General features: G+C 50.0%; 2 protein-coding genes across 2 annotated transcripts; both read left to right on the top strand.

The window, feature by feature from the left end:
- The first annotated feature begins 14,570 nt into the window (after positions 1-14,570).
- On the top strand, positions 14,571-18,339 carry LOC117854972 (protein DETOXIFICATION 19). The gene is made up of 6 exons (XM_034737241.2): positions 14,571-15,156; positions 16,138-16,682; positions 16,795-16,881; positions 17,003-17,059; positions 17,181-17,538; positions 17,668-18,339. The coding sequence occupies exons 1-6, from the start codon at positions 14,893-14,895 to the stop codon at positions 17,797-17,799; spliced, it is 1,443 nt and encodes a 480-aa protein (XP_034593132.1). The 5' UTR covers positions 14,571-14,892; the 3' UTR covers positions 17,800-18,339.
- Positions 18,340-19,937: 1,598 nt separating this feature from the next.
- On the top strand, positions 19,938-23,745 carry LOC117859289 (protein DETOXIFICATION 19). Its single transcript, XM_034742499.2, has 7 exons — positions 19,938-20,530; positions 21,485-22,029; positions 22,126-22,212; positions 22,320-22,376; positions 22,494-22,732; positions 22,868-22,986; positions 23,133-23,745. The coding sequence occupies exons 1-7, from the start codon at positions 20,222-20,224 to the stop codon at positions 23,259-23,261; spliced, it is 1,485 nt and encodes a 494-aa protein (XP_034598390.1). The 5' UTR covers positions 19,938-20,221; the 3' UTR covers positions 23,262-23,745.
- The last annotated feature ends 1,365 nt before the right edge of the window (positions 23,746-25,110 follow it).

Raw genomic sequence — 25,110 nt, 5'->3', positions numbered from 1 at the left:
GTGCGTTTCTTCAGGGTTTTTGGCCAGGGCATGGCATCGCTGATGTTGCCTACCTATGTAGCAACCGGCGACGGCAGGAAGAGGCCCTGCGACGTCGATCGCCTGCACGAGGAGGTACGCCATCCATACCATCCCAGAAGAATCACGCATCAGGTTGGGGAGCAATGACAGGAAGAGCTCAAGTATCAGAACTTGTAGCTCAGACTTTAAGCGATGGTTGAGACTCTACCAGCTTGGGCGAAAAATGGGCATCAGCCCGCCGAGCAGCGTCAGCTTGTTCAGCTTTCTGCACAACCCATCAAATGGACCAGCCACGTAATGACATAAACAAACAAGTTGCAGGAGGAGTACTATTGAATCATCACTCCCTTGATTATCAAAAGTAAGTTGCAAGCACCCAGCCAATATGCAGGGATGCAAATAGCTGCAAATGCTCCTTTCCACACCAAGTTCCATTTCCATCCAGAACAACGACCCTTAGTCTGTCTCATGCGTCACGCAGACCTCCATCGCTGCTTGATCACACCTGCCGCCCAAGGTCAATACAATCCATGGCCATGCTTGACTCCAGCTCCGCCGCACCACTCGTACGTCCAGTCCATACTGTGCTGCAAACCGTGAGCAGCGATGCCACGGGTCTCCGACTTGCTATTTTATCTTCATCTTGTCCAACTACAACAACTGCCACGGAGCATTACCGGTCGCCTTATCACTAATTCGGGCATCACGCGTTCAATTCACACACGCAGGCACTAAACACCAGGCGCAAAAACCTTAGAGGTGGTACTACCGTTGCATCACAAGAACACACGGACAAGATGAAGCCGTCAATCCAGAAAGGGAAATACGAGTGTGCGTCAATCCAGAAAGGGAGGCGGGTGGTTCGCGTCGTCTTCCTTCTGTTTCCTGCAGCAGGCTCCCAATTATTAACTCTCGCATGCACACAGCCAAGGGTCGGACATGACTGTCTGGCTACGCCTCCAATCTGTTGGGCCGCAGAGTCAGAGCAGACGACGCGACCCACGTCGCAGCAAGGAGCATCTCGAGTTCGTGAGGGTAGTTCCTACTTCCTACCCCAGTTCGCATCTAGGAGTTCGCTTTACATACTGCGTGGGGGGTGGCCGGGTCAGCTCTCGCGGGTGATGCGCGCGATGCGCGAAAGTGGGCGCGCGCGGCGGAGGGGGGCGGACGAAGACGGGAGACGCACGGAGGGAGGACGGAAGGAACAGGACCTCGATCGGGAACTCGTTGGCGAAGAAGGCGCCCAAGTTCCCAAGTGCTGTTTGATGTATCGTCAAATATTTGATTATAATCTTACAAGTGTCATGAGTGAGTAGTATAATGGAATGACAACTCATTGCGTCATGGGCTCACACACGTATGCTTACCTCTCTACGCTTTTCCAAGATGAGGTCCCTACTTTCGAGGTTAGCATGCACGATGTAGTATAATGGAATTTGTCTGAATTTCTGAGGGATCTTGACGCCGCCGTCCCCTACTGACTCCTGAGTCCTGACCTCTACCGGACTACCGGCGTCCGGCCTTCTTCAATCCCACAAAGGGCAGCCGCAGGAGAAATCAGGCGCGACGCTGCGACCGCGGCCAGCCCGGGCCCCGGGGGCGCAGCAGCAAGCCAACACAGGCGTCCAGCATCCGCACTGTAACTCTCGATGAGCAGAATCCCGACACCCCAATTCTTAATCTTGTTGCACAATTGGCACGTTCCAAAAGCCAAGAACATAGGAGTAGAGTACATGTTTTCCACGTTCTGGCTGGTGCTCCCATGATCCCATCCCCCAGCCGGCCCGCTCCTGTACTCAGCCGCAAACTCCACTTGATCCGCGATAATCTACTGTATATTCTATGATGAAGAACTGCCAAATGCATATTCTCTTTCACAGTTGATACCTCTGTACCTATCCGTGCTTCTATAGAATTTACTACGAGTTCTGAACTTCTTTGCCCCAAAGAGAGGGTGGGGACACATATGATACGCCAGTCGTCAGTGAATTGTGTCCAGACCGCCATCTCTCCAGAGTAAAAGACAGGAAGATAAATGGAGGACCGCATATGTCACACTACTTATCCCTTCAACGTGTTTATAAAAACATTATAGACAAAAATACCCTCTTCTTCTTCCTCGCATCCTCCCTCTCCTTTCTTTCCCTTTCTCTTTCTGACCGAACCTTTCTCTCTCTAACCATTCAGAACCTCCCCAATCGACAAGCACAGCAACAGCTAGCTCCTTCCAACAACGCCATTCACCAGCCCTACCTCCTTCCTGCTTCCCTGCGTGTCGCTAGGCAGAACGTGCTTCCACACGTTCTGCTGGCCAGGGCGCCACCTCATCATAGAGCTGCGCTACACCGGGAGGAAGGGGGCACTGATGCCCAGAGCTCTGGCACGCCGGCGCGCAGCTACTCGACGCCGATGCTCACGGCCCCGCGTGCTGACGGAGGAAGCTGGCTGCTGCTACAGAGACTGGCGGGATGACGATTCTCCTCCGCATCTCCGGCCACGCAACCATGGAGAAGAGACGTGGGAGGAAGAAGGAGCTAGGGGTATTTTCGTCCATACGTTTTAATAAACACGTCGAAGGGTAAGTCTTGGTATATCTCGGAGACCCGTGAAATTGTAATGGCACGCTTACGGTATTGCGAATAGTAATGGCATATCTTCGAAGCGTGGCAATTGTAATGATATATATCTAATTAACCGAAAAAAATCCTAGCAAAACAACAGCAAGACAACAAGAAACCATCAAAACGCTAGAAAAGACACCACAAACCCCACCAGCCCAACCAAACAATACTACAGCAAGAGAAAACACAGGATCATGATGTGCCAGTAGAACTGCGCTCCAGTACCTCCTTTTCAAAAACTACACCAATCTTAAAGCACCTATATAATTAAATAAATCATTTTATTAATTGATTTAATTCAAATTCCAAGCGTGTGCCTTTCTAGCTCGGCACATGCCCGATTGGATCTATGATGGCGTCCTGCTCGCATCCTATTGTGGCGGCGCATAACGTCCTTCGCGATGGGAGTGCGCAAAGGTGATTGTGCCAGCTCGCCTTCCAGGACGACGTGTGGGGGGCTTCACCGCCGGCGACGGCAGGGCAGGGATGGGGGCATTGGACTTGGGGGCGGGCAAAGAAATGGAGTGGCGTCGGAAATGCCGACAAGAAATATTGGTGGCTTCCAAAAAATTGCAAACTAGTGTAGCCTGGCAAATAGACCCCACAAGTAAGTGATAAGATAGAGATAAAAGAACAACAAACGGAGGGAGCAGATACAAAACATAGCACATCTCATCTGACCGCACGAAGCAGATCGGACGGCCAGAAAAATTGAGTGAGCAAAGGCCATATTTTACTTGGTGAGATATAGCTTTTGCCTATTTATATTTTTTAGATAGATAATAAGAGTGCATGTAATGTATGTGTAAGACTTCTGTGAAAATACATAAACATTCTTTAAGTATCGAAAATATGTCCATTTTTAGTCCTGATTTTTGCCCTCGAACTTACAAACTAGAGGAGTGTCACTCTCAAACTATCTATATACTATGCACATTTCAACATGATTAGTTTGATGGATGGCTTTGCCATGTTGTTGGTAGCCACGTCACTTCTTTTTGCTGACAACTCAGCTTACTCAACAAAATTAAAAAAATTGGGTCTAAGATTATTTGGGCATCAGTCTTCTTCCTTCCTTCCTTACTCTTGTGACGTGGCTGCCAATAATGATGTGGTGACAACTGACAACCGCATGTGAAACCAGATTGAGGGAGAAAATGCATATTAATAGTTGAAGAAGAATTTTGCCTAGTTTATAGAGTTCGAGGATCATAACCAAACTCTCATGATAGTTTAACAACAAAAATAAACAGTACTCTTAAAAAAATATTACATATTTGTAATAATTTGAACCAAGGGTGGATCTAGCAATGGAGCGGGTGGGGCTCAAGTTCCCCTACCGCCTCTCGGACAGTGGAGCCCTCCTTGAGTCTTTTGAGGAAGAAAAAGAGAAGGAAACGAAGAAAAAAGAGGAGGGAGGAAGAATAAGCTTCTACTAGGCATGGATTGCATGCTTGCATCCGCCACTGATGCAAACTGCCAGTGCCAAGTGCGCCGGGTGCAGCCCCGTTCTGGATTCACGACAGTACGCCCGTGCTCCCTGCGGCTCTCCCAGACGAGTTTTTGAGCCAGCTAGTGGTTCATATGTTCCATCACATCATTTTTGAGCACGCTCCGGCAGGTGCTCTGCCGTTTTCATTATAGTAGGAAGAAAAAGGATGGGCAGGTGCTTGCATCTAGGCTAGCACAGATGAAAAGGAAAAGATAAGCAGGAATTTGCAAAGGAAAACTCTGCTACTGTGGTTACCGGTCGTGCCCGTCCGGCAACTGCCAATATGCGTGTAGAAACTCTTTGCTGATCTGGTGCGTCGTGCGTGTCATTGCCTTGTTGTCAAAAGTCCGACGGCAACGCTCCCCTTCCACAGATTCCACGCCATAGATGATTGCCTGAACTTTGTCTGCTCTCGGTTCCTGGTCAGGAGAGTCGATTGCCTTGAACCACCGGTCCTCTCGGATGCTACACGTGGGTACGGTGCAAGACCACCCTGGCGTAACCGCAGGTTGCTATATCATGTGTGGTGGCGTGTCTCTGTCCTTGTTCGGCATATAGCTGGCAGATTTCGCTCGCTTGGCCCCCCTCGTTTGATAATCATGTCCGAGCGAGGTCTGTAGTTTGATAGGGCTAAAGGATTCCATCAGACATCTGCATCTGCACCATGCCGGTTGCCGGGTAGCCTTCAGTAGCAGTGCCAGTTTCGCAAAAAAACAAAGGAAAAAGAAAAGAAGCAGTGCCAGTTTGCTCATCGACACCTTGGTCCGCGAGGTGGCTATGCACAGCGCGTGGGTATCAGGCATTCAGGCCGTCTCCCTCTACAGTGGCGCTACAGTTCCTAACGTCGTGGGCCTCTAACCTCAAACATACTTTTCTCGTGCGCACATTTTATGTGTGTCATTCATTCTTAAATAGTGGTACAGATAAATACAGTACTGACACACCGGCTGAGTAATAATTGCTTCATAGGCAACATTCCTTTAGCAAAACGATGGGTTTAAGAAAAAAAACATGAACTCCTGAAATTAGAAAGAGAAAAGGCACGTGAAATAAGGGTCCAACGAAACGAATTATACAAAATGAAGGCATGCAAAGGGCAAAAAAAACAATGGATTGAACAATTAATAACCAATGGAAATTTCAGTTGAAGAACAACAATGTTTGCGGAGTATATCGATTGCAATAACCAGCGGGAAATGAGAAATATAATCAAAGGCTTACTAATTGTTGATGTTGATTGTCACATTGGTTATTTCGGAAAAGGGCCCTCCTGCCGGCTGCTGCCACGGTGAGTAGACGGCGCAGGCGGCGCCATGCCCATCAAGTTGTCGAAGATGTGGAGCACTGGAGGTCGTGGCGATGGGAAGGGGATGAGGTGCCTCGTCCTGCCTGCGACTCTAGCTCGGGGCCGTTGAAATCCACGAGTCGGGGCGATGGCGATTGGTGTGATGGTGAGCCGCGACGATTGCGATGAGGAGAAGTGGCTTCCGGCACTTAACTTTAAAGTCCATGTTGAGCCCAATAAACAGTCCACCAGCAAGACTTTTTTCACAGCACGACGCAGGCATATAGAGGCATTCGGTTCATTCGGTGCTATTATTTTGGTCTACCGCCGACTAGCTAGACTTTTTCTGTGACACATCGAAAGGCATGCAAGTCTGGAATTTTTTGCGGGGCATATGGTTTTAAGGGGAACAGTGACGGGTGGGCCCACCAAGTTAGAAACTTAAGTTTGAAGTTGCAAGTAACCAATGAAAATTGCAACCAATTTAATCGATATGAATATATACATGGCACATTTTGAGACTCGTAGACAGAGAAGGTTTTAAGACACATGCTGAAGTTACACTAAAAAATTTGAATTTTTTTGATTCTGAAGAATGGTTTATGTAAGACAGAACACTAGCACGGAAGTAATTCCACTAGATAAATTTTCTCAGAACACAAGTATGGGAAGTAATCCGACAAGATAAAATTTCTCGGAACACAAGCATCTGTAGTTTAATAGAAATGTTGCACATATTCATTTTAAATGTTGAAAAGAAAATTAGACAATGTTGAGTTTAATTAAAAGAGATGTTGAAACAAAGTATTGAAAATGTTGAAAGTGGATTTTAAATGTTACGTTGAAATAGCTGAAATGTTGAACCAACTTATTGGAAATGTTGAAAACATAAATGTAAAGTTTTAAATATAATAATCTCAAATGTTGGAATATGAACAGTGTTATTTATGAAAATATTGAACTTAGTGACAGTAGAATATGAAATGTTGAAGTTGAATATATAACATGTTGAGTATCATTAGTAGAGATGTCGAAACTAGTCATTGGAAAATGTTGAAACTGATACAAAATGTTGATTTGAAATAGTAGAAATATTGGAATTAAAATAAGAAATGTTGCATCCAAATATTAAAAATGATGTACCGGACCATTGAAACTGTTATGACTACACTTAGGAATTGTTACATTAAACTAACAAAATGTTGAACCAGACCATTTCAATTGTTGAAACTGCACTGATAAAATGCTGCGTTAAGATAGTAGAAATCTTGAACCAGTGGAAATGTTCAAACTAAAAATAATAGCACAAAAAATGTTCGTAAGCATTCCAGAAGCCACACTTAGTTGCATGAGACAAGTATAACACATGCACTACGGGAAACAGGAGGTTTGCCGAGTGCCCTTGGCACTCAGCAAAGTCCCAAAAACACTCGACAAAAGTTTTGCCGAGTGTAACACTTGGCAACCAACACTCGGCATCGATTTTAATGGCAAACTTTTTTTTGCCAAGTATTTTTTGTCAGGCACTCGGCAAAAGTTTTACCGAGTGCTAGGTTGACACTCGGCAAAAAAAAGTGACGAGGATGGTGAGAAGACGGTGACGGAGTCTTTGCCGAGTATCACGATGAAAAAACACTCGGCAAAAATCTTAGCTTTGCCGAGTGTTACGAAGAAAGCACTCGGCAATATTTAAAATATCGCCGAGTGTTAAGCTGAAAAGCACTCGGCAATATTTAAAACTTTGCCGAGTGTCAACTCTAGTACACTCGGTAAACATAAAAACACTCGGCAAATTTGAGGTTTCCGGTAGTGATGGTATGGTTTGTACATTGCACTGTTAGGGAAAAAAACAGATCTTCCACCGTATTTATATACATGAGACTAGCATTCTACCACTTCTTGCTAACATGCCTACTTCTTCTACCTCTTGTATATCTTGACGGGACTTACATCAGCAGATTGAGGGCATGCCTTGTTCAGCGACTACTGGTAGATTTGTATGCCACAATCTTGCGAAACTCGATCACACGAGGTCTAAAACCATAATTCAAACAAAATATAAAGAAATTCATATATGCATGGAATAATGTAGCATTTAAAATGTTAACAAACTTGCTAACCTGATCAAATTCTTTCAACTTTAACTCATCCCAACAATCCATATAAAGAGCACAATAGAAGCCGCAATCAAGGCTGTTACCTCAACGAGATTTAGTTCTACAAATGTATGTAGGAAAAGAATTTATAAATCTAAATATCATGATAAATGAAACACACGACCATGTCGCAACAAGGCGTGGAGACATATTCCTGAAACTGTAAAAAGACAAACTAGGTGTAGTCCCTAATGGGAATCTTTCAAGAAGTGCACATGAAAACTAGAAATTCTACTCCTAATTAAAACTAATTCTCCAAGAATACAAATTCCTTCCCATGAAATTTTACACTTTTCCTTCACTTGAAAAGTGCAAAGCAATAGCACTTTGTAGCGGCGACGGCCGCACGGGAGGAGCGGCGCGGCCGGGCAGGGGCGACCCGACGGAGGTGGCGGCACGCCGGAGCTGACCTAGGGTGGAGGCACGACGCAGCATCCAATGAACCATATTTGTTGCACGAATCTCGGACACCGCCAAGTATTTTCCGGCTTCCGAGCCAGATAGGTTTTCCGACGAGGAGCAGCCTATGCAAATGGAGAACAGAGTAGGTGGGCTTGGGCTGCAGTTCTGCCTGTTCAGTTGGGCTTGCGGTGAGATAGAGACATTAGATAGAGTGGCCAAAGTGGTGAGAGGGGCCGGGCCGGGTGTGGCCAGAAGCCCAGACGAGAGACGGACAGACACAGCAGCAGGGTCATTTCACTGTTTAAAGGATTTCATTAGTGGGCCGATACCAAAAACAAGCCCAAAAGGCACTCCAACAACATACGGAGTATATAACCCTTAAACTTCACGAATCTAAAAAAAAATCAAAGCCGACAGTAAGTAGTCGAGTGAAAGCAACAAACAAAATCAATCGAGAGATGTTTAGAAATCCCGAGATAATATAATCGAAATGGGCCTTATATTATTGCTACATCATCAATAACAAATTAATAGATCACTCATACAATTGTTTAGTTGTAGATATATACTAATCCAACCTTTTTATCATCTCGTTCTCCCACAAGCTTCTTGGAGCCCGTACATCGATCATCTAGCTATATCATCTTTTTTTTTTGAATAATTAGCAGGAGCGCTGCCCTATCTAGCCATACCATATTATTATACTCTTAGCCTTAGGCATATTCTTAATCTCCAATCTCACATCTCTTATCTCTCCTCCAATTTAGCACAAATCTAACACGGCAACTCTTCAGCATACTTAAATCATTTTATTATGCTCGTCCCTAGTCTAAGGCACACGTACAACAGGGTCAGAGTCTGGGCTGTACTGGTCACCATGGTAGTGGCCACGGAGCTTTTAGCCACGATCCATGGTGGTGCGGATCCGGGCGCGAATTGACCCTAGCTGCACTAAATTTTTTCCGGTAGTGTTCCACCTCCCTTTTAGTATCATTGTAGTAATCTAGTTCACTGGTCTACCTCCTTACATTACAATGTAAAAGTGTGAACATTAGGTACAAAAGTGAATAAAAACGGATATTTTAAGATAAGTGACATGGGAGAGGACATCCATGTCTCCCTGCTCAAGATCATCTCACATTTGAGTACTCCCTCCGTTTTCGTTTCTCGGCACGACGGCGACGAGCCACCCAGTTACCAAGAACACCATCGAGATGATTAAGGGGGTGCTGGATGCTAGGTATTAAACTTTAGCAGTGTCACATCGGATGTTCGGATGCTAATTAGGGGGACTAAACATGAGCTAATTATAAAACTACTTGCAGAACCCTTATGCTAATTCACGAGACGAATCTATTAAGCCTAATTAGTCCATCATTAGCAAATTATTACGGTAGCATCACATTATCAAATCATGGACTAATTAGGCTTAATAGATTCATCTCGCGAATTAGACTCCATCTATGCAATTAGTTTTATAATTAATCTATATTTAATACTCCTAATTAGCATTCAAACATCCGATATGACGGATGCTAAACTTTAGCGGGAGTTATCTAAACGGCCCCTAAATATGTGCTGGGTACCGTGCTGGAATCGCTGACGACGCGTTCACCTCGGCTCCTGCTGGCCTCCTGCGCTCTCCTGGCGTCGTGCTACGCGCATGACTGCCTCGCGTGATTGGCCAACTCCCAAGCCCGCATGGATCCCTCACCTATGATTGGTCAGCGCTGGCATTAGCATTTACTCTTTTCAATGAATTTAATGTACGCTTGGGAACCTGCATCCGCCCTACATATCGATATTTTTGAAAAACCGTGAGACGCCTAAGAAAAGGATCCGGAGGGAGTATTTGACAGATGTCATTGGTCAATATCTTGCTTTACCTAGGCCACAACAATAATTAATGAGGTCAATTCTAGAAAAATCACAAGAATATAGGACGCCTGTACAACAGAGAGACGACACTCGTCTTTGTAGCGCGACGCAAGCAAAAGCATCCGACATGTACAGTATTCAATGAAGAGAGATGCGAGAGCCGTCGTCTCGTGCCCGTGCTCCGAGAAGGCGTCGACGCGTTGTATCGGTCGACTTCTCCCGACGACGGCGCCCGCTGATCCGATGCGCGCAGCTACGCCCGTGACTGCCTGATGATGGCGCTGCCCGATCTGCACAGATACTCCTTTTGCTGGGGAAAAATCAGCAATGGCGGACATACCTGAGCTGCGTGTGCGTCACGCCGGCCTACGCTGCCAGCCGGCCGCCCGCACCGACCTCGACCTGCGACAGCCGCCGGCTGTCTCGGCGTCCATGCCACGTCGCGTCGGCCGCCGGACGTAGCGCAGCCCGTGCCGAGCTGCACCTGCCACTGGATGCTTGCTGCCGCCCGTGCTGAGCCGCACCTGCCGTTGGATGCTTGCTGCCGCGCCATGACGGATCGAGGATTCAAGAGACTCAGAGAGAGAGGAGAGTCAACGGGAGAAAGGGAAAGGCAGTTCAGATAACTATCCTTGCTATTTTTACGATTTGTCCCTTAGTACAAATAGAAATCAAAGAGAAGTCCTTTTAACATCAAGAAGATAGAAAATAACTTATGTATTTCGAATGGTATTGTAACTTTACTAAATCATATAATGTATTTGGAGTACTTAATTTAATATACAATGCATTCTCTCAATCTAGCACCAAAATAGCTACAAAGGTTAAATGTACACTTGATTAGCGTGTGTACGAATGAATTAAAGAGCTTGCAGATATCTAAATAGGTAGCTTATTGTACGAGCTTTCTTTTTAGCCGTCTATGTGTGATATGGCAAGTCAAATAGACAACAGCCTTAGAATTTCAAAATAACTGGGGGCACTAGCTTGTATTGAGACTTCGAGGTTCTCCAAAAAAAAAAGATACGGTAATAAGTTCTTACACTATCACATCCATCATTCAACTTCATCATCAACGTGCTAAAAAACAACCTCGTTGCATTTGATGCTTCATCGGATGCCAAGCATGGAACCCAGAGCCCACGGACGCGGTGCACACATCGCACACATTATTGTCCTGAAACGGTACGTATGAATATGTACTGACCGGTTCAATCTTGCTGTGCATACTCCAACAGAGTACGAGTACAACACGACGCGGCACACGTGATCCAACATGACGCTTGCACGTCTTTTAAAACCCCCTTTACGCAGCAGTGTTGCCTTTTGTCGCATATCACCTTGGGAGTGTTGAGCTGGACTTATAAGCCGGCTGAAAAGCTGAAACGGCTAATTTGTTGTGAGAGAAAAATACTGTTCGATGGCTAATAAGCCGGCTGATAAGCTGAAGCGAACAGGTCACTTGTCTCCGAACCGGGAGCTCTGGCGGTGACGCGACGTCGTGAGCGGTCACCGCCATCACCAAGCGCTGGTTTTCGCTGGACCAACCTGTGTGACGGGAAACTAGTGGACGACCTTGTCCCGTGCAACTTTATGAGGCCGCAAAATGTGGTAGATGTAAGCCACCACTCCCATCAACGGGCCCCGCGTCCCCTCCTACTCGGACGACACGGGCGGCGACCGAAATCCTAGCCGCCGTCGCTCCCTTCCTCCCTCCACCCCACCTCGCCGCCACCGAAGGGCACCACCGTAAGCCCGCGCGTCCCCTCGGAAGGTGGCGGCGAGGCGATTTTGCCCTGTCTTGGCCGCATCCGCTCGGATCTGAGTGGGAGATCGGGAGGTGGCCACGGTGCACGAGAGGCGGCGAGCTTGCGCCGGCGCGACAGGGCTGGCCAGGGGCACGGTGGCGGCACAGCAGCGCAGAGCGTGGAGGCAACCTAGCGGCCACGGGGCATGGCGAGCTGGCGGTCGGACGCTGAAGCTGGGCTAAGGGGCTGCTGTGGCACGCCTAGCGCAAGGCGAGGTGACAGCCCGCGGGCGACGCGACAGGGTCCGGCGGCAGCGACGGTGCACCGCACTTGCACTGTGGCAAGGCCCGGCCTTCCATGGGGTGGCGTGGGCCTCGATCTGCGCGGGAGATAAGGTCGTGTGTCGTGACGGCTGGCGCGGGGCGGAGAGGCGAGGTAATGAGGTGGCGGCCCGCGCAGTGCTTGGTGGCCGCGCAGCAATGGCAGTAGGCGTCGTGTGAGGGCGGCCGTGGTGGCGGCTCGGCGAGGTAGCATGGCCGCGCGGCTGCGGCCCAGGAGGTGTTAGGGCCGCGCGTGCCGGCGGCCCGTGCAGGGTGAGGGGCTGCTCGTGACGGTGACCAGATGCGGAGTGAGGAGGTGGTGGCCTTGCGCTTGATTCAAGCGGTGGGCAGCTACTATGCTGCAGTGGAGCGAAGGCGTCGAGATGTGCCTTCGAAGTTCTCGGTTGCATCGTGGTGGCGTGGCCACCGGCAGCCTACACTGCTGCTTCCAGCGACGCCGTGGTGGCGTAACTGCTTGTGGCTGCGCGGGTGCACGTCAGCGACGCCGTGGTGGTGTGGTTAACTACGATGGCCCCGCTCTCTCTGCTCCGGGCTACTTCGTTGTTGGTTCAGGTTAGTGTGGTAGTGGGCGAAAGCCTTGCGATGGTGTCGCCTTTGGGCGCCACGCTCCTCGGAGGCGTCGGCATGATGCATACTCTCCCATCGGTGGGATGTCCTCATGGCGAAAGTCGTGCTCCAGTCGGAACAACGATGAGGGCGTCTAAGGACACCGTTTCTCTTGTTGGAGACATCGCGTCGGAGGATCCCTCGACGGCGGCTGATGTCTGCTTTTTTGGAGTGTCCATTGGTTGGTTGGAGATGGTGTAGGCGGCTTGGCGGCAGTCAATGGTGGTTACTTGTGACTTGGCTTCACGGCTTGCCGGGATGCGGCGGCTAATCTTGCTTGGCAAGGTTAGCCCGGTGCAGAACAACGTCGTGAGACGGCGCAAGCGGCTACGATGGAGCGATGGCTACACGACTTGCAGCGGTTCGTGGTGACTAACCCTGCATGGCAGCGGTTGGCTCGGTGCGAAACATCATCGGTTACGACGGCGCAAGTGGTGACTTGCGGGTTTTTAGCTTCGTCCGGAGGTCGGTGTTGCTCGTTTGGGGTGGTGGTGGACCCATGGTGGTGGTAGGGCTGTTACCATGGTGGCGAGCGTTGAGGGGCTGCCACGAAGTGAGGGCAGTTTGCGGCTCGTGTTGATGTCCCAATCCGACCGGGCAGAGTGTGTTGGAGATGAGTTGAGCTCGTTACGTGTTGATGTCTCAATCCAACCGGCCGATACGTTGTTGACTTGAGTTAAGTGCGATGGCGTGGTGCGACATGTGTTGATGATTCAATGCAACTTGCCGGTGTTTGTGTTGTTGTTTTTTTCTATTCGATGTTTCGTTCCGTTTGAGTTTTATCTTCTTTTTAATATAAAATGCGGTAGATGTGTGATTTGTCCATGTAACACGACGATGGAGTACCCATCAGCCGGCGCGTGCACCACGTGTGGGCGTGCTGGCCCCGGCGCCGGTCCATGCCACTATTAACTGACCAGCGTATACGTTTGCCACGCCCACGATCCGTGTCGAGCTTGCCGCGGCCAAAGCTGGTGCATGCACGTGAGGTAGGTCAGAACCCGGTATCCCAGTCGAGCTTGCGCTTGCAGTGACATGGTGTCACGATGTCAGTCTGTCACTGTCTGGTCGTCTTGTCCTCTGTAACTCTGCTCTTTGACTGTTGCGAGTGCCCTGTACGGCTCCCCACAGTCAGGCACGAGTGCCACGCGTTGGGTCCACTGCAGGTGCCATAGTGTTTGTTGTCACGTGTACTTGATTTTCTGGGAAAATCATTACGCCACGATCACAGCTCTGCCTCGTCATCATCCTTGCCGGAGAACGGAGATACACTAATTTTGGATAAATCTATACAACACTCTCGAGTGTTTTGGAGCTCTCGCTTCTCGGCACCTGGTTTTTACATCATCAGATTCAGCCCCCAATCGAACTCTACGCCGTTTGATCAAAGCACCCGAAGTCTTATTCCTCAACTCCGATGGAAGTTCGACGAGGTTAGAAAGTTCGGTGTGGAAGGGTTTTGCCGGGGAGAGGGACGTACCTGTATCAAGCGGATTTAGAGGGACGGCCCGGGATGGTAGGCTAATCGGTGGCGGTGGCGGGCGAGATGGCGGATCGTCGAGGCTGCGCACGGGCGGCGCAGTGGCGGTGGACATCCGGATGCTGGAGGTGGTGGAGGTGAGCACCGGCGACGGGAACAAGCATTGGCGACGTGTTCGCGTGGGAGCGGCGGCGGGGGTATGAGCGTCGCAGTCGCGTTCGTCGGTCAGTCGCGGTGAACAGGAGAATTTAGATAGAGGAAAGAGAAGGAGGCAGGTCTTGTTTAGTTGCCCAACTTTGAAGATGCAAAATCACTGTCGTAGCACTGTAGCACGTTGTATAGTGTTTCGTTTGTATTTATGAATTATTGTCTAAATATTGACTAATTAGACTCAAAAGATTCGTCTCGCAAAGTACAACAAAATTGTGCAATTAGTTTTTGATTTCGTCTACATTTAGTACTCCATGCATGTACCGTAAGTTTGATGTGATGGGAAATCTTCTTTTTGCATAGTATCAAAGTTAGAAGTTTGGGGAACTAAACATGCCCTTAATCTGAGCTACAGAGTACTACCTGTTTTCAATAAAAAAATCGAGAGCTCGGAGGCCTTTAAAACACTCGAGAATTGAGTAGACAATCCTACGCGCGGGCGGCTTGGAACGCGGTGACTAGAACGCGCCAGCTCGGCGAGGCGAACTCTCCCTGCAGACCCCGCGCCTGCCCGCCTGTTCACACCAATACTAGTACCACGCAGCCTGTCAATAGCGGCCGCGAGCGGCACCACCAGTCCAGTTCCTGTCCACCCCCCGTAGACCGCAGCTAGCCCACACAGCTCGATCCGATCCCCTCGGTCACCAGCGGCATGTCTTCGGCTCCGCTGCTGGGCTCCCGCGCGGCCGACGGCCACCAGCAGGAGCGGCGGCGCTCGTCGTGGCTCGGTCGCGTGGTGGACGCGGAGGAGGCGTGTGCGCAGCTGCGGTTCTCGGCGCCAATGATCCTCATGAACATGTTCTACTACGGCATCCCACTGGTGTCCGTGATGTTCTCCGGCCACCTCGGCGACGTCCAGCTCGCCGGCGCCACGCTCGGCAACTCCTGGGTCACCGTCACTGGCTTAGCCTTCGTTGTAAGTATATATATATCTGTAAGGCAAACACGCCCCCTCACTTTGTTAGTCCCCCCGTTTTTATGGAATTGAGATACACTGTACTCCAGCTCAAGTGACAAAATCCAGCTCTTTTCTAGGAGGGAGGCAATCATGGTACTTAGAGGGTGCATGGAGTCTAGTACCTATCACATCGGATGTTTGATACTAATTAGGAATATTAAATATAGTCTGATTACAAAATTAATTGTACAGATGGAGTCTAATTCACGAGACAAATCTATTAAGCCTAATTAGTTCATGATTTGACAATGTGATGCTACAGTAACCATTTGCTAATGATGGATGAATTAAGATTAATAGATTCGTCTCGCGAATTAGTATAGGAGTTCTACAGTTAGTTTTATAATTAACTCATATTTAGTCCTCCTAATTAGCGTCCGAATATCCGATGTGACCCTACCTTTACGGCAGCGGATAGCCAACATTGAAAAAGGACACAGACCGTAGTACAATTATACACTGACATAAGAGTACTAGGGCTGTACTATGTACTGTAGGTATGTAGCATTGTCGCGACTCTTGTTTACTCGTGCACACTGTGATTTCCTGTTCGCTCCACCTAAAAACTACCGAATTCAAGAGAAAATAAACAAAATGGTGTCAGCTTCGTGGACAGAGGGCACGCGGCGTCGGATTCGTGGGCGTCGTTCCTCTTCCTCGCGTCTTCCCGGCCGCGCGGGACCACGAGCTCGCCACGCACGTCGTCTCGGTTGCTGGCAGAGTGTGGCAGCCCGTTGCCCGTTCATGGGGCACATGTGTATCAGTGAATAAAACTGCGATAACAATTATAATTTCTACAGTATGTTTGAAAATGTGGCTCTAGTAGGATCATCTACCTGAATTGCTCATACAATTGCATTGTTAGATACAACATCATAGACAGATCGACAGACAGAAGTAACACTATACTAATGCGTGCGGACGGGATGGATGTTCCAGATCGGCCTGAGCGGCGGGCTGGAGACGCTGTGCGGGCAGGCCTACGGCGCCGGGCTGTACGGCAAGCTGGGCCTGTACCTGCAGTCGTCGCTCATCATGTCGACGGTGGCGTCGTCGCTCGTCTCCGTGCTGTGGGTGTTCACGGAGCCGCTGCTGCTGCTCCTCCGGCAGGAGCCCCGTGTGTCACGCGCGGCGGCGGCGTTCGTCCGGCCCCAGATCCCCGGCCTCTTCGCGTTCGCCTTCCTCCAGTGCCTGCTGCGCTACCTGCAGATGCAGTCCGTCGTGCTGCCGCTCGTCGCCTTCTCCGCCGCGTCGTTCGCGTTCCACGTCGCGCTGACGCACCTGCTCGTGAACGTGCTCGGCTTGGGGCTCGCCGGCGCGTCCGCCGCCGTCTCGGTCACCTTGTGGGTCGCCTGCCTGATGCTGCTCGCGTACGTGCTGCGGTCGGAGGAGTTCAGCGAGACGTGGAAGGGGTTCTCCGCCGAGGCATTCAGATACGTGCTGCCCACCGCGAAGCTCGCCGCGCCGTCCGCCGTCATGGTCTGGTAAAGCGTTTACGCGCGATCGCTTCTTGAATTTCTTGATGGGGTCGTCTGTTACTGCTGACCTGCTGCGCATAATTAACGTGTGCGAAACTACATATAATTCCCATTGCAGTTTTGAGTATTGGGCGTTTGAGCTCCTGGTCCTGGTCGCCGGATTGCTCCCCAACTCCACAGTGAGCACATCGCTGGTGGCCATATGGTATGTCGTCTGCAATCTCGAGACTAAATCTGCATCACTAGCTAGAGTTGCTGTTCCGTCAAACTAGCTAATGCACGCCATGGCTCGCCTTCAAGCAATCTGACCAACGAACTGGGTGCAGCACTAGCACGGAGTCCATCGCCTACATGATCACGTACGGGTTCGGTGCCGCTGCGAGGTACGTAGCTACTGCCGTCTACCTACCTGATCCCACCTGCTCTTTTAATGTCTGCTACAGTTTACTGTTTACCGTCGCCTTGTGCTTACGGCGGCGGCCTGGCGTTGCTTTCGCGTTGCAGCACCCGGGTGTCGAATGAGATCGGAGCGGGGAACGTGGACAAGGCCAAGAACGCCGTGTCGGTGACGATGAAGCTGTCGGTGCTCCTCGGCATCTCCTTCGTCGTGCTGCTGGCGTTCGGCCACGGCCTCTGGGCGAGCCTCTTTAGCGGGAGCGCGGTGATCGTGTCGGAGTTCGCCACCATCGCGCCGCTCGTGATCATCTCCATCGTGCTCGACTCCGCGCAGGGCGTCCTGTCAGGTGTGGCGAGAGGGTGCGGGTGGCAGCATCTCGCGGCGCTCACCAACCTGGTGGCTTTCTACTTCATCGGCATGCCGCTGGCGATCTTCTTCGCCTTCAAGCTCAAGCTCAACACCATGGTAAACAGTCGGTCTGACAGTGATCAGTTCTGCGAGCCAGCTGCAACTCTCATAAGTCATACTCGAACGGAGATGATTTCGGTAACAATCGAATAATCCTTTCGATCCCTGAAATCGACTTTCTTGCAGGGTCTGTGGGCTGGCCTGATCTGCGGGCTGGTATGCCAAGCCTGCTCACTGGTGGTGATCACCGTCCGCACCAAGTGGTCGAAGATCGCGGAGGCGATCCAGGAGGAGAAGGCCAGCTACGGGATCGCATAGTACGGGGAGTTTGTAATTGCTGCTCGAGAAGAGACTATGGCTGAGATGCCGTTCCCCGTCTTCGCATCACGGAAGAGAATCAGAGAATAGCATGCCCGAGGTAGACAGTAAAACGACGCGTGAGCTTTTTGTTATGTCCAGCTCGGCCTTCTATTGAACACCGTTGGCCGACAATTTTGTTTCCACTAGCATGCTAACAGCCTTGAAGACTGAAACTTGTGCAAACGCCACTAAATAATGATCGGATAAACGCACGGTAAATTTGAAGAACAAGGGTTAACGTTGGGGAAATCTCGTTTCTCGTCGTCACCCGCTCGCTAGGAAACCAGCACGTGACGCATTGTCCAGACCATAGGACCCAAAGGTGAAAATGCCCCGTCCTTTTCCTTTTTTTTTTCTTTGTTTCCTTTTCCTTTTCCTTTTTCCTATTCTATTTTTTGTATTTTTCCTTCCATCATGTATTTATTTTTATTTATTGCCACAGTACTTGTCTCCATCATGCTTACTAGAAATAGATCCTATTACCTTTGTCTTTTTCTACATTAAAACTTCTATGACTAAGTTTTCTAGGCTACATGTTTGATCTTATTTGTTTGAACAAGCTTTCGTAAAGAAATTGGATGATTGTGTGTTCCGACTAAGATATCTCTTTACAAAACTTAGTTGAACCTGCTTTTTTAAGACTTTTTTAACAAGTTTTGTCGGATTGAACGTTGAAAACATGTGTAAATTATCCAGAAAGGCTTAAAAAAGTGGAAATTTTTCCATGAAGGCATTCTAAGAATATTATCATGAAAGTTGTGGGATCCATGCGTCAGTGAGTGCAGTGAGAGAGTTAGTCCATACGAAAATACATTGATATGCATGTGAATCCAACGATGTTAAAGATGTAGAAAATGGCATATCTCAAACAACTTCGAAATTGTAATGTCTTGCATCCTATAACTCAAACAGTTGCATCCTATAACTCAAACAGTAGTGGTGTGGCTCAAAAACTTGAAAGTTATAGTGGCACAGATCCAATTAAACCTTTATTTATCTATACATTCTTCTACACCGTGGGTAGCAGTAGTAGACCCCGCTGCCAACGGCCTCCACCACCACTTTGCAGCTAGCGACGACCTCACCACTGCACTACTCCGCCCACATAACGCCGCAGCTCCTCCCTGCCGTCCACTACTCAGTACAGTTGTTTTGCCCCACCACCAACCCTTCCCAAGTTCCCATGGATTAACCATGGTTGCCCTATGGCATCACTTGCAGCACCGCACCCGCAGCCACCGCCAAACTTGTTGCCACCCATTTTCATTTCTTCCCGTACAAATGCTAATAATGCAATAGGCAAATTAGGGAGTGGACGTCACCTTTGCTTCCTACTAAACATCTACATCTCAATTGAAAAACCACGAAATAAGCAAATACGAGCATGGAAAATGCTCAACAAGTCATAATCCTACACAAAGTTATTGAAGTACTTTGGTATGAGTAGCAAGGGTTGGCCTACTTGGGGTTTAACGTAAGCATACAACATCTCCCCTTATAGTGACTAACGCATTTTGGTTTTCAACCATTCATTGGGGAAAAAAAACCGAATAATAGCAAAACGGCAGAGCTCCACCTCGAACCACCGGGTTGCGCCAAGCAGATCCAAGGCACGCAAAACAAAACGGAGCCTTCGATCGATAATAGCAAATGCGAGATTCCACGGCTTAACCAAGTCCCATAATAATGGACAAAATAGATACAGCCAGTGGTACGGTCTCTGTTGAGACAAAAAGGGACAGGATGAAACCAGCGGTTGCTGTTGAAGGTACTCGATTCCCTAATCGCCTGCTAAGTGACAGAAAGATGAATGTCCTTTAAAAAAAAAACAAAAAGATGAAGGCCTGAAGGTCCCCTGCACCGCAAGGCCGCGACTGTGGAGTATCATTCGGAAGCGTGGATCACGTGTGTCTGGCCTCTGGTCCTCGGTCGGGACTTGGTGTCATCAGCCTGTCAGCTACGTTTGCTGTTTGCCACATGCGGATGAGCAGGTGGGAGTCGGATGCCACATGACATGCCAGCTGAAATACGAGCGTGCCGGTCGTCATCGCCGCAAGCGAGCTGGGGGCTAGGAGCGAGACAGTACACACGGGGAATGGTAGGACGGCCAACGGTTCCCAAATTTTATATTAAATGGAGGCGGCTCGCGGGAAGACGGGGGCAGCCGTGCCATAGTTTGCTCCCGGCCTGTTCGCCTATATACATCGCGCGGCGCACGAGCCATCACTGGAGTTCTCATATACTATATACAAAAAAAAAAAGAAGTAGCACCAACCAAGAACACACGAGCCGTCAGGAACCGAGGAGGGGCGAATCGAATCCGCCGGCGGCAGAGCGCAGCTAGAGAGCCCGGGTTCCTCTAGGCCGACCGGCCGGCGACATGTCTCTCGCCCCGCTGCTCGGCTCCCGCGAGCCCGGCGACGATGGCGGCGGCGGCGGCCAGGAGCGTCGCCCGTCGTGGCGCGGGGGCGCTGCTGGCGGCCTGTGCGCGTCGTGGCTCGGCCGCGTGGTGGACACCGAGGAGGCGTGGGCGCAGCTGCAGTTCGCGGTGCCGATGATCCTGACGAGCATGGCGTACTACGGCATCCCGCTGGTGTCCGTGATGTTCTCCGGCCAACTCGGCGACGTCCAGCTCGCCGGCGCCACGCTCGGCAACTCCTGGGCCACCGTCACCGGCTACGCCCTGGCCGTACGTACCAGCTACCCTCCTACATCTCCTGCATGCTAGATCATTTCCCATCTCACCTGAATTATTTTTTGGTTGTATACTGACGGTTTCGGATTTTTCAGCAGCAGTACTGTAGCTAGCTAGCTGTAAGGGTAACAGTGAGTAGTCACAGTCCACACATGCCGTTCGGTGCCCAAAATCTACCTATAGTTCCCAATTTGGGAGTGTCAAAATTGGCATTTTACCATAAATGCGCAACTGTAACGTTTCGTTTGTATTTGTGAATTATTGTCCAAATATTGACTAATTAGGCTCAAAAGATTCGTCTCGCAAAGTACAACAAAACTGTGCAATTAGTTTTTGATTTCGTCTACATTTAGTACTCCATGCATGTACCGCAAGTTTGATGTGATGGGGAATCTTCTTTTTCATAGTATTAAAGTTGGGAGTTTGGAGGAAACTAAACATGACCCTACACGTACACCAATCATAGGCAGTAGTTAGGCTTGCCCTTGATGTCAGCGGGCCCGGTCCCACACGTGTGACCCAACTGTAGAGGCAAGTCCTGCAGACCAGCCATTTCCTTCTATCCAGATTGAATGGCTCAGCATTCCAATTCAATTTCGTGCCTGCTGCCTGCTGCCTGCTGGTAGGCATCCGTCTTCATTGCCTGTGCCAATATGCTCTACCGGCTACCGGGCGCTAGGTACCATCCAGTCCCGGGCGGGCCCACCTTTTGATTGAGCTAGGTCGCCACGAGATGTACGTAAGCAGTTTTATGAAGTGCCATGACAATGATTTTATGAAGTGCAATCATACTGGCTAGTATCGTGGAAACATTGGTCGAGGTGTGCATCAGCAGTTACGTGGTTTAGATACGACTATTGGCTATTGTTGAAAACGTTCAGTTTCAAAAAAAATATATTGTTGAAAACGTTGTACGTTGGCATAACACGCGAGGAATGACTGTTTCAGACGGGCCTGAGCGGGGCGCTGGAGACGCTGTGCGGGCAGGCGTACGGCGCCCGGCTGCACCGCATGCTGGGCCTGTACCTGCAGTCGTCGCTGCTCCTGTCGGCGGCGGTGTCGGCGCTCATCTCCGTGCTCTGGATGTTCACGGAGCCTCTGCTCCTCCTCCTCCGGCAGGACCCCGAGGTGGCCCGCGAGGCGGCGGCGTTCATCCGGCCCCAGGTCCCCGGCCTCTTCGCGTTCGCCTTCCTCCAGTGCCTGCTGCGCTACCTGCAGACGCAGTCCGTCGTCGTGCCGCTCGTCGTCTGCTCCGTGGCGCCGTTCGCGCTCCACGTCGTGCTGTCGCACCTGATGGTGAACGTTCTCGGCTTCGGGCTCGCCGGCGCGCCCGCCGCCATCTCGGTCACCTTCTGGGTCGCCTGCCTGATGCTGCTCGCGTACATCCTGCGGTCGGAGGCGTTCCGCGAGACGTGGCCGGGGTTCTCCGCCGAGGCATTCATGTACGTGCTGCCCACCGCGAGGCTCGCCGTGCCGTCCGCCGTCATGGTCTGGTAAGTGTTTCCGCTCAAGGCTAAGGTCCGGCCGGTGTTGCTGCTGTGTGCGGAAAGCACGTGTTTAACGTGCGCGACGTCGTGGTCCCGTTGCAGCCTGGAGATCTGGGCGTTCGAGCTCCTGGTCCTCGTCGCCGGCTTGCTCCCCAATTCCACGGTGAGCACGTCGCTGATCGCCATGTGGTAAGTCATCTCGAGGCTGAAGCTGCATCACTAGCTGCTAGGAGTTATGGTACGCAATGGCTCGTCATGAAATGAAACAAACTGATCAATGGAATGTGCGCGTGCAGCACTAGCACCGAGGCCATCGGCTACATGACCACGTACGGGTTCAGCGCCGCTGTGAGGTACTGCCGATTATATTTCATCTGACTAGCAACATCCATGCTCTTGATTTACTATCAGCTTCAGCTGCTGTTGCCTTGTGCCCACCGTGACCCGGTCTATTCGATCTCACCTTGCAGCACCCGGGTGTCGAATGAGGTCGGGGCCGGGAACGTGGACAAGGCCAAGAACGCCGTGCTGGTGACGATGAAGCTGGCGGTGCTCCTCTGCATCGCCTTCGTCCTGCTGCTGGCGTTCGGGCACGACGTGTGGGCGAGCCTCTTCAGCCGGAGCGCGGTGATCGTGTCGGCGTTCGGCGGCATCACGCCGCTCATGATCGTCTCCATCGTGTTCGAGACGATGCAGAGCGTCCTGTCAGGTGAGGGCTAGCTCCACCGGCCGGCGATCACGCGTCGTCGCCGGATCCACCCTTTCCACCAGACACATCGTATTCCACCGGTGACTGGTGGATTAGCGTTCCCTGAATCCTGGAAAATGACGAACCGGCGTGCAGGCGTGTCGAGGGGCTGTGGGTGGCAGCATCTCGCGGCGCTCACCAACCTGGTGGCTTACTACTTCGTCGCCATGCCGCTGGCCCTCCTCTTCGCCTTCAAGCTCAAGTTCTACGCCAAGGTAAAATACTGTGACACAGTGAGCGAATTAACCAGTCTGCGGGCCCGGTGATTTGCGGCGGCCGTGTCGGCTCGACGCGGCGAGCGAGCTGCACTCTGTCTGAGACACCACCAGTAATAATCAGCGTCTTAACTATTTTTGTGCAGGGATTGTGGGTGGGCCTGATCTGCGGGCTGGCTTGCCAAACCTTCTCGCTGCTGGTGATCACAGCCCGCACCAAGTGGTCCAAGATCGCGGAGGCCATGCAGGAGAAAAAGGCCTCCTACGTCGCCTAACCAGGCTGGGCTAGGGCCAAATAATTCATGGGCTTTGGGCGCCCATTTTCTTTCCAAGTCGTATAACATGGGGTGTTTGGTAATTTAGTTCGGACTTTATTCATGTCATATCGAATATTCGGATGTTAATTAGGAGAACTGAACATGAGCGAATTATAAAACTATAATTACACAGATAGAGGCTAATTCACGAGATGAATCTATTAAGCCTAATTAATCCATCATTAGCACATGCTTACTGTAGCACCATATTATCAAATCATGGACTAATTAGGCTTAATAGATTCATCTCGCAAATTAGTCTCCATCTGTGTAATTGGTTTTATAATTAGTCTATGTTGAATACTTCTAATTAGTATCTAAACATTTGATGTGATAGAAATTTTAGGAGGTCCTACATTCTTGAACAGCACGGCATACGCAGAATGTCAACAGGGAAATGTATTGTTGGAAATAAAAAAAAGTCTCATTTTGGGATGCTAAATTCGTAAAAACTGAGAAGACGACATTTAGAATCTTCCTTCCACAACCCAAAAGAAAGCTAGCCATTTGGACCAAATAAGTGCAACAATCCCAGCATCCCTGCCGCGATCCAACATCTTCCTTCCACACTTCCGACTGAAAACGCACTCCACAGTCTCCAGTTTTTTGGCACACAAGGTGCAATTCCTATGATTTGGCAACCTATAGTGAATCAGGCGCTTGGAAATCAGAAGAGAAACTTGCATTTCGGAGGGGCTCGAGACTTTCAGATCATTTTACCCCCCCGGCAAGTATGTACGACCCTGGAAGAAAGCGGTAGGTACCGCTTGTCGTAGTACGCTAGTAGTAGCAGATCGAATTGTTACGCATGGCGTGAGAGCGCGCGGGTGCCTAATTTCTGGCCTCGTAGTACATATATACAACAGGCCGTGCATTCGTCTGAAGATGAAACCCAAACGCAGATGCAGCCGTGCGCGCGGTGGAAATTATCCCGGAAGGCAACTTGCCAATGTGGATTTCTTCTTTATGCGTGGCGTTCACTTTCTACTGCAGTCTGTCTCAGGCTGGTGAACATGCAGGCGAGCCATTCCCGGAGAACAACAGCATGCACGCACCTGCAGGATCGAACACGCCATGCTGCACACGTCCGCCACTGCGCCACAGGTTATAGAATGTCGTCAACGGTGGTGGCAAGGGAACGGAAATAAAGAAAGAAAAAAAGGGCCCATTTGGATCCTTCATTGTTCTGTCGTCAAAATCTGAAAGACCAGAGTTGAGAAGCCCAAGTGGTAGCACTAGGATTTCGGTTCTGAATCTCAACCGATCATCAGCGGCTCAATTTGCAAAGGAATTCATCAGCACTGTGGTACGCCAGGAGCAGATTAAAATTGCAGGTGGAAATGAAGTGGAACGGGAAGATCATTTGTTTCCAGTTTTGCCTTGTTCGAAGTGGAGAGGAAAGCAGAGTGCAGAGCAAGGTAAAAGTTTGGTCCACCCGTCCTTTTGAAAACTTTGCCGCGTGCAAATTATAAGAAATCGCACTTTGAACACGCGAGAGGGGAGTACTGACGTGAAAGAGCGGGGAGAAAATGGCAGTGGTAAAACCGATTGAACACGGAAACAGCGGCGTTAAGCCCATTTTGTTTAACAAGAACAAATTATTTCAGGTGCAGCATAATTACTTTTCTTGCGCTGTTCGGGAAAAAAAAAGGAACGAGCAAGTACAAAACACAAGAAGAAATTGAATATGGGGGTACGATAGCAGTACATCTACGAGCCTTCAATTGAACCGTTGCTTACTTTGGTTTAAGCTATTTTGTACTCCAAGCTATTTTGGTTTGAGCATTAGGCCAGTCTCAGTGTACAG

Source organism: Setaria viridis, chromosome 5 (genome assembly GCF_005286985.2).
Source record: "Setaria viridis chromosome 5, Setaria_viridis_v4.0, whole genome shotgun sequence".
NCBI lineage: Eukaryota > Viridiplantae > Streptophyta > Magnoliopsida > Poales > Poaceae > Setaria > Setaria viridis.
Note: the sequence above shows the minus strand (reverse complement) of the source record. Positions and strands in the feature narration are given on the sequence as shown.

Coding starts and splice junctions, on each gene's coding strand:
- LOC117854972 (XM_034737241.2), top strand. CDS start 14,893: ATGTCTTCGGCTCCGCTGCTGGGCTCCCGCGCGGCCGACGGCCACCAG. Junction 16,882..17,002: donor ACATCGCTGGTGGCCATATG/GTATGTCGTCTG, acceptor AACTGGGTGCAG/CACTAGCACGGAGTCCATCG. Junction 17,060..17,180: donor GGGTTCGGTGCCGCTGCGAG/GTACGTAGCTAC, acceptor TTCGCGTTGCAG/CACCCGGGTGTCGAATGAGA.
- LOC117859289 (XM_034742499.2), top strand. CDS start 20,222: ATGTCTCTCGCCCCGCTGCTCGGCTCCCGCGAGCCCGGCGACGATGGC. Junction 22,030..22,125: donor CCGTCCGCCGTCATGGTCTG/GTAAGTGTTTCC, acceptor GTCCCGTTGCAG/CCTGGAGATCTGGGCGTTCG. Junction 22,213..22,319: donor ACGTCGCTGATCGCCATGTG/GTAAGTCATCTC, acceptor GTGCGCGTGCAG/CACTAGCACCGAGGCCATCG.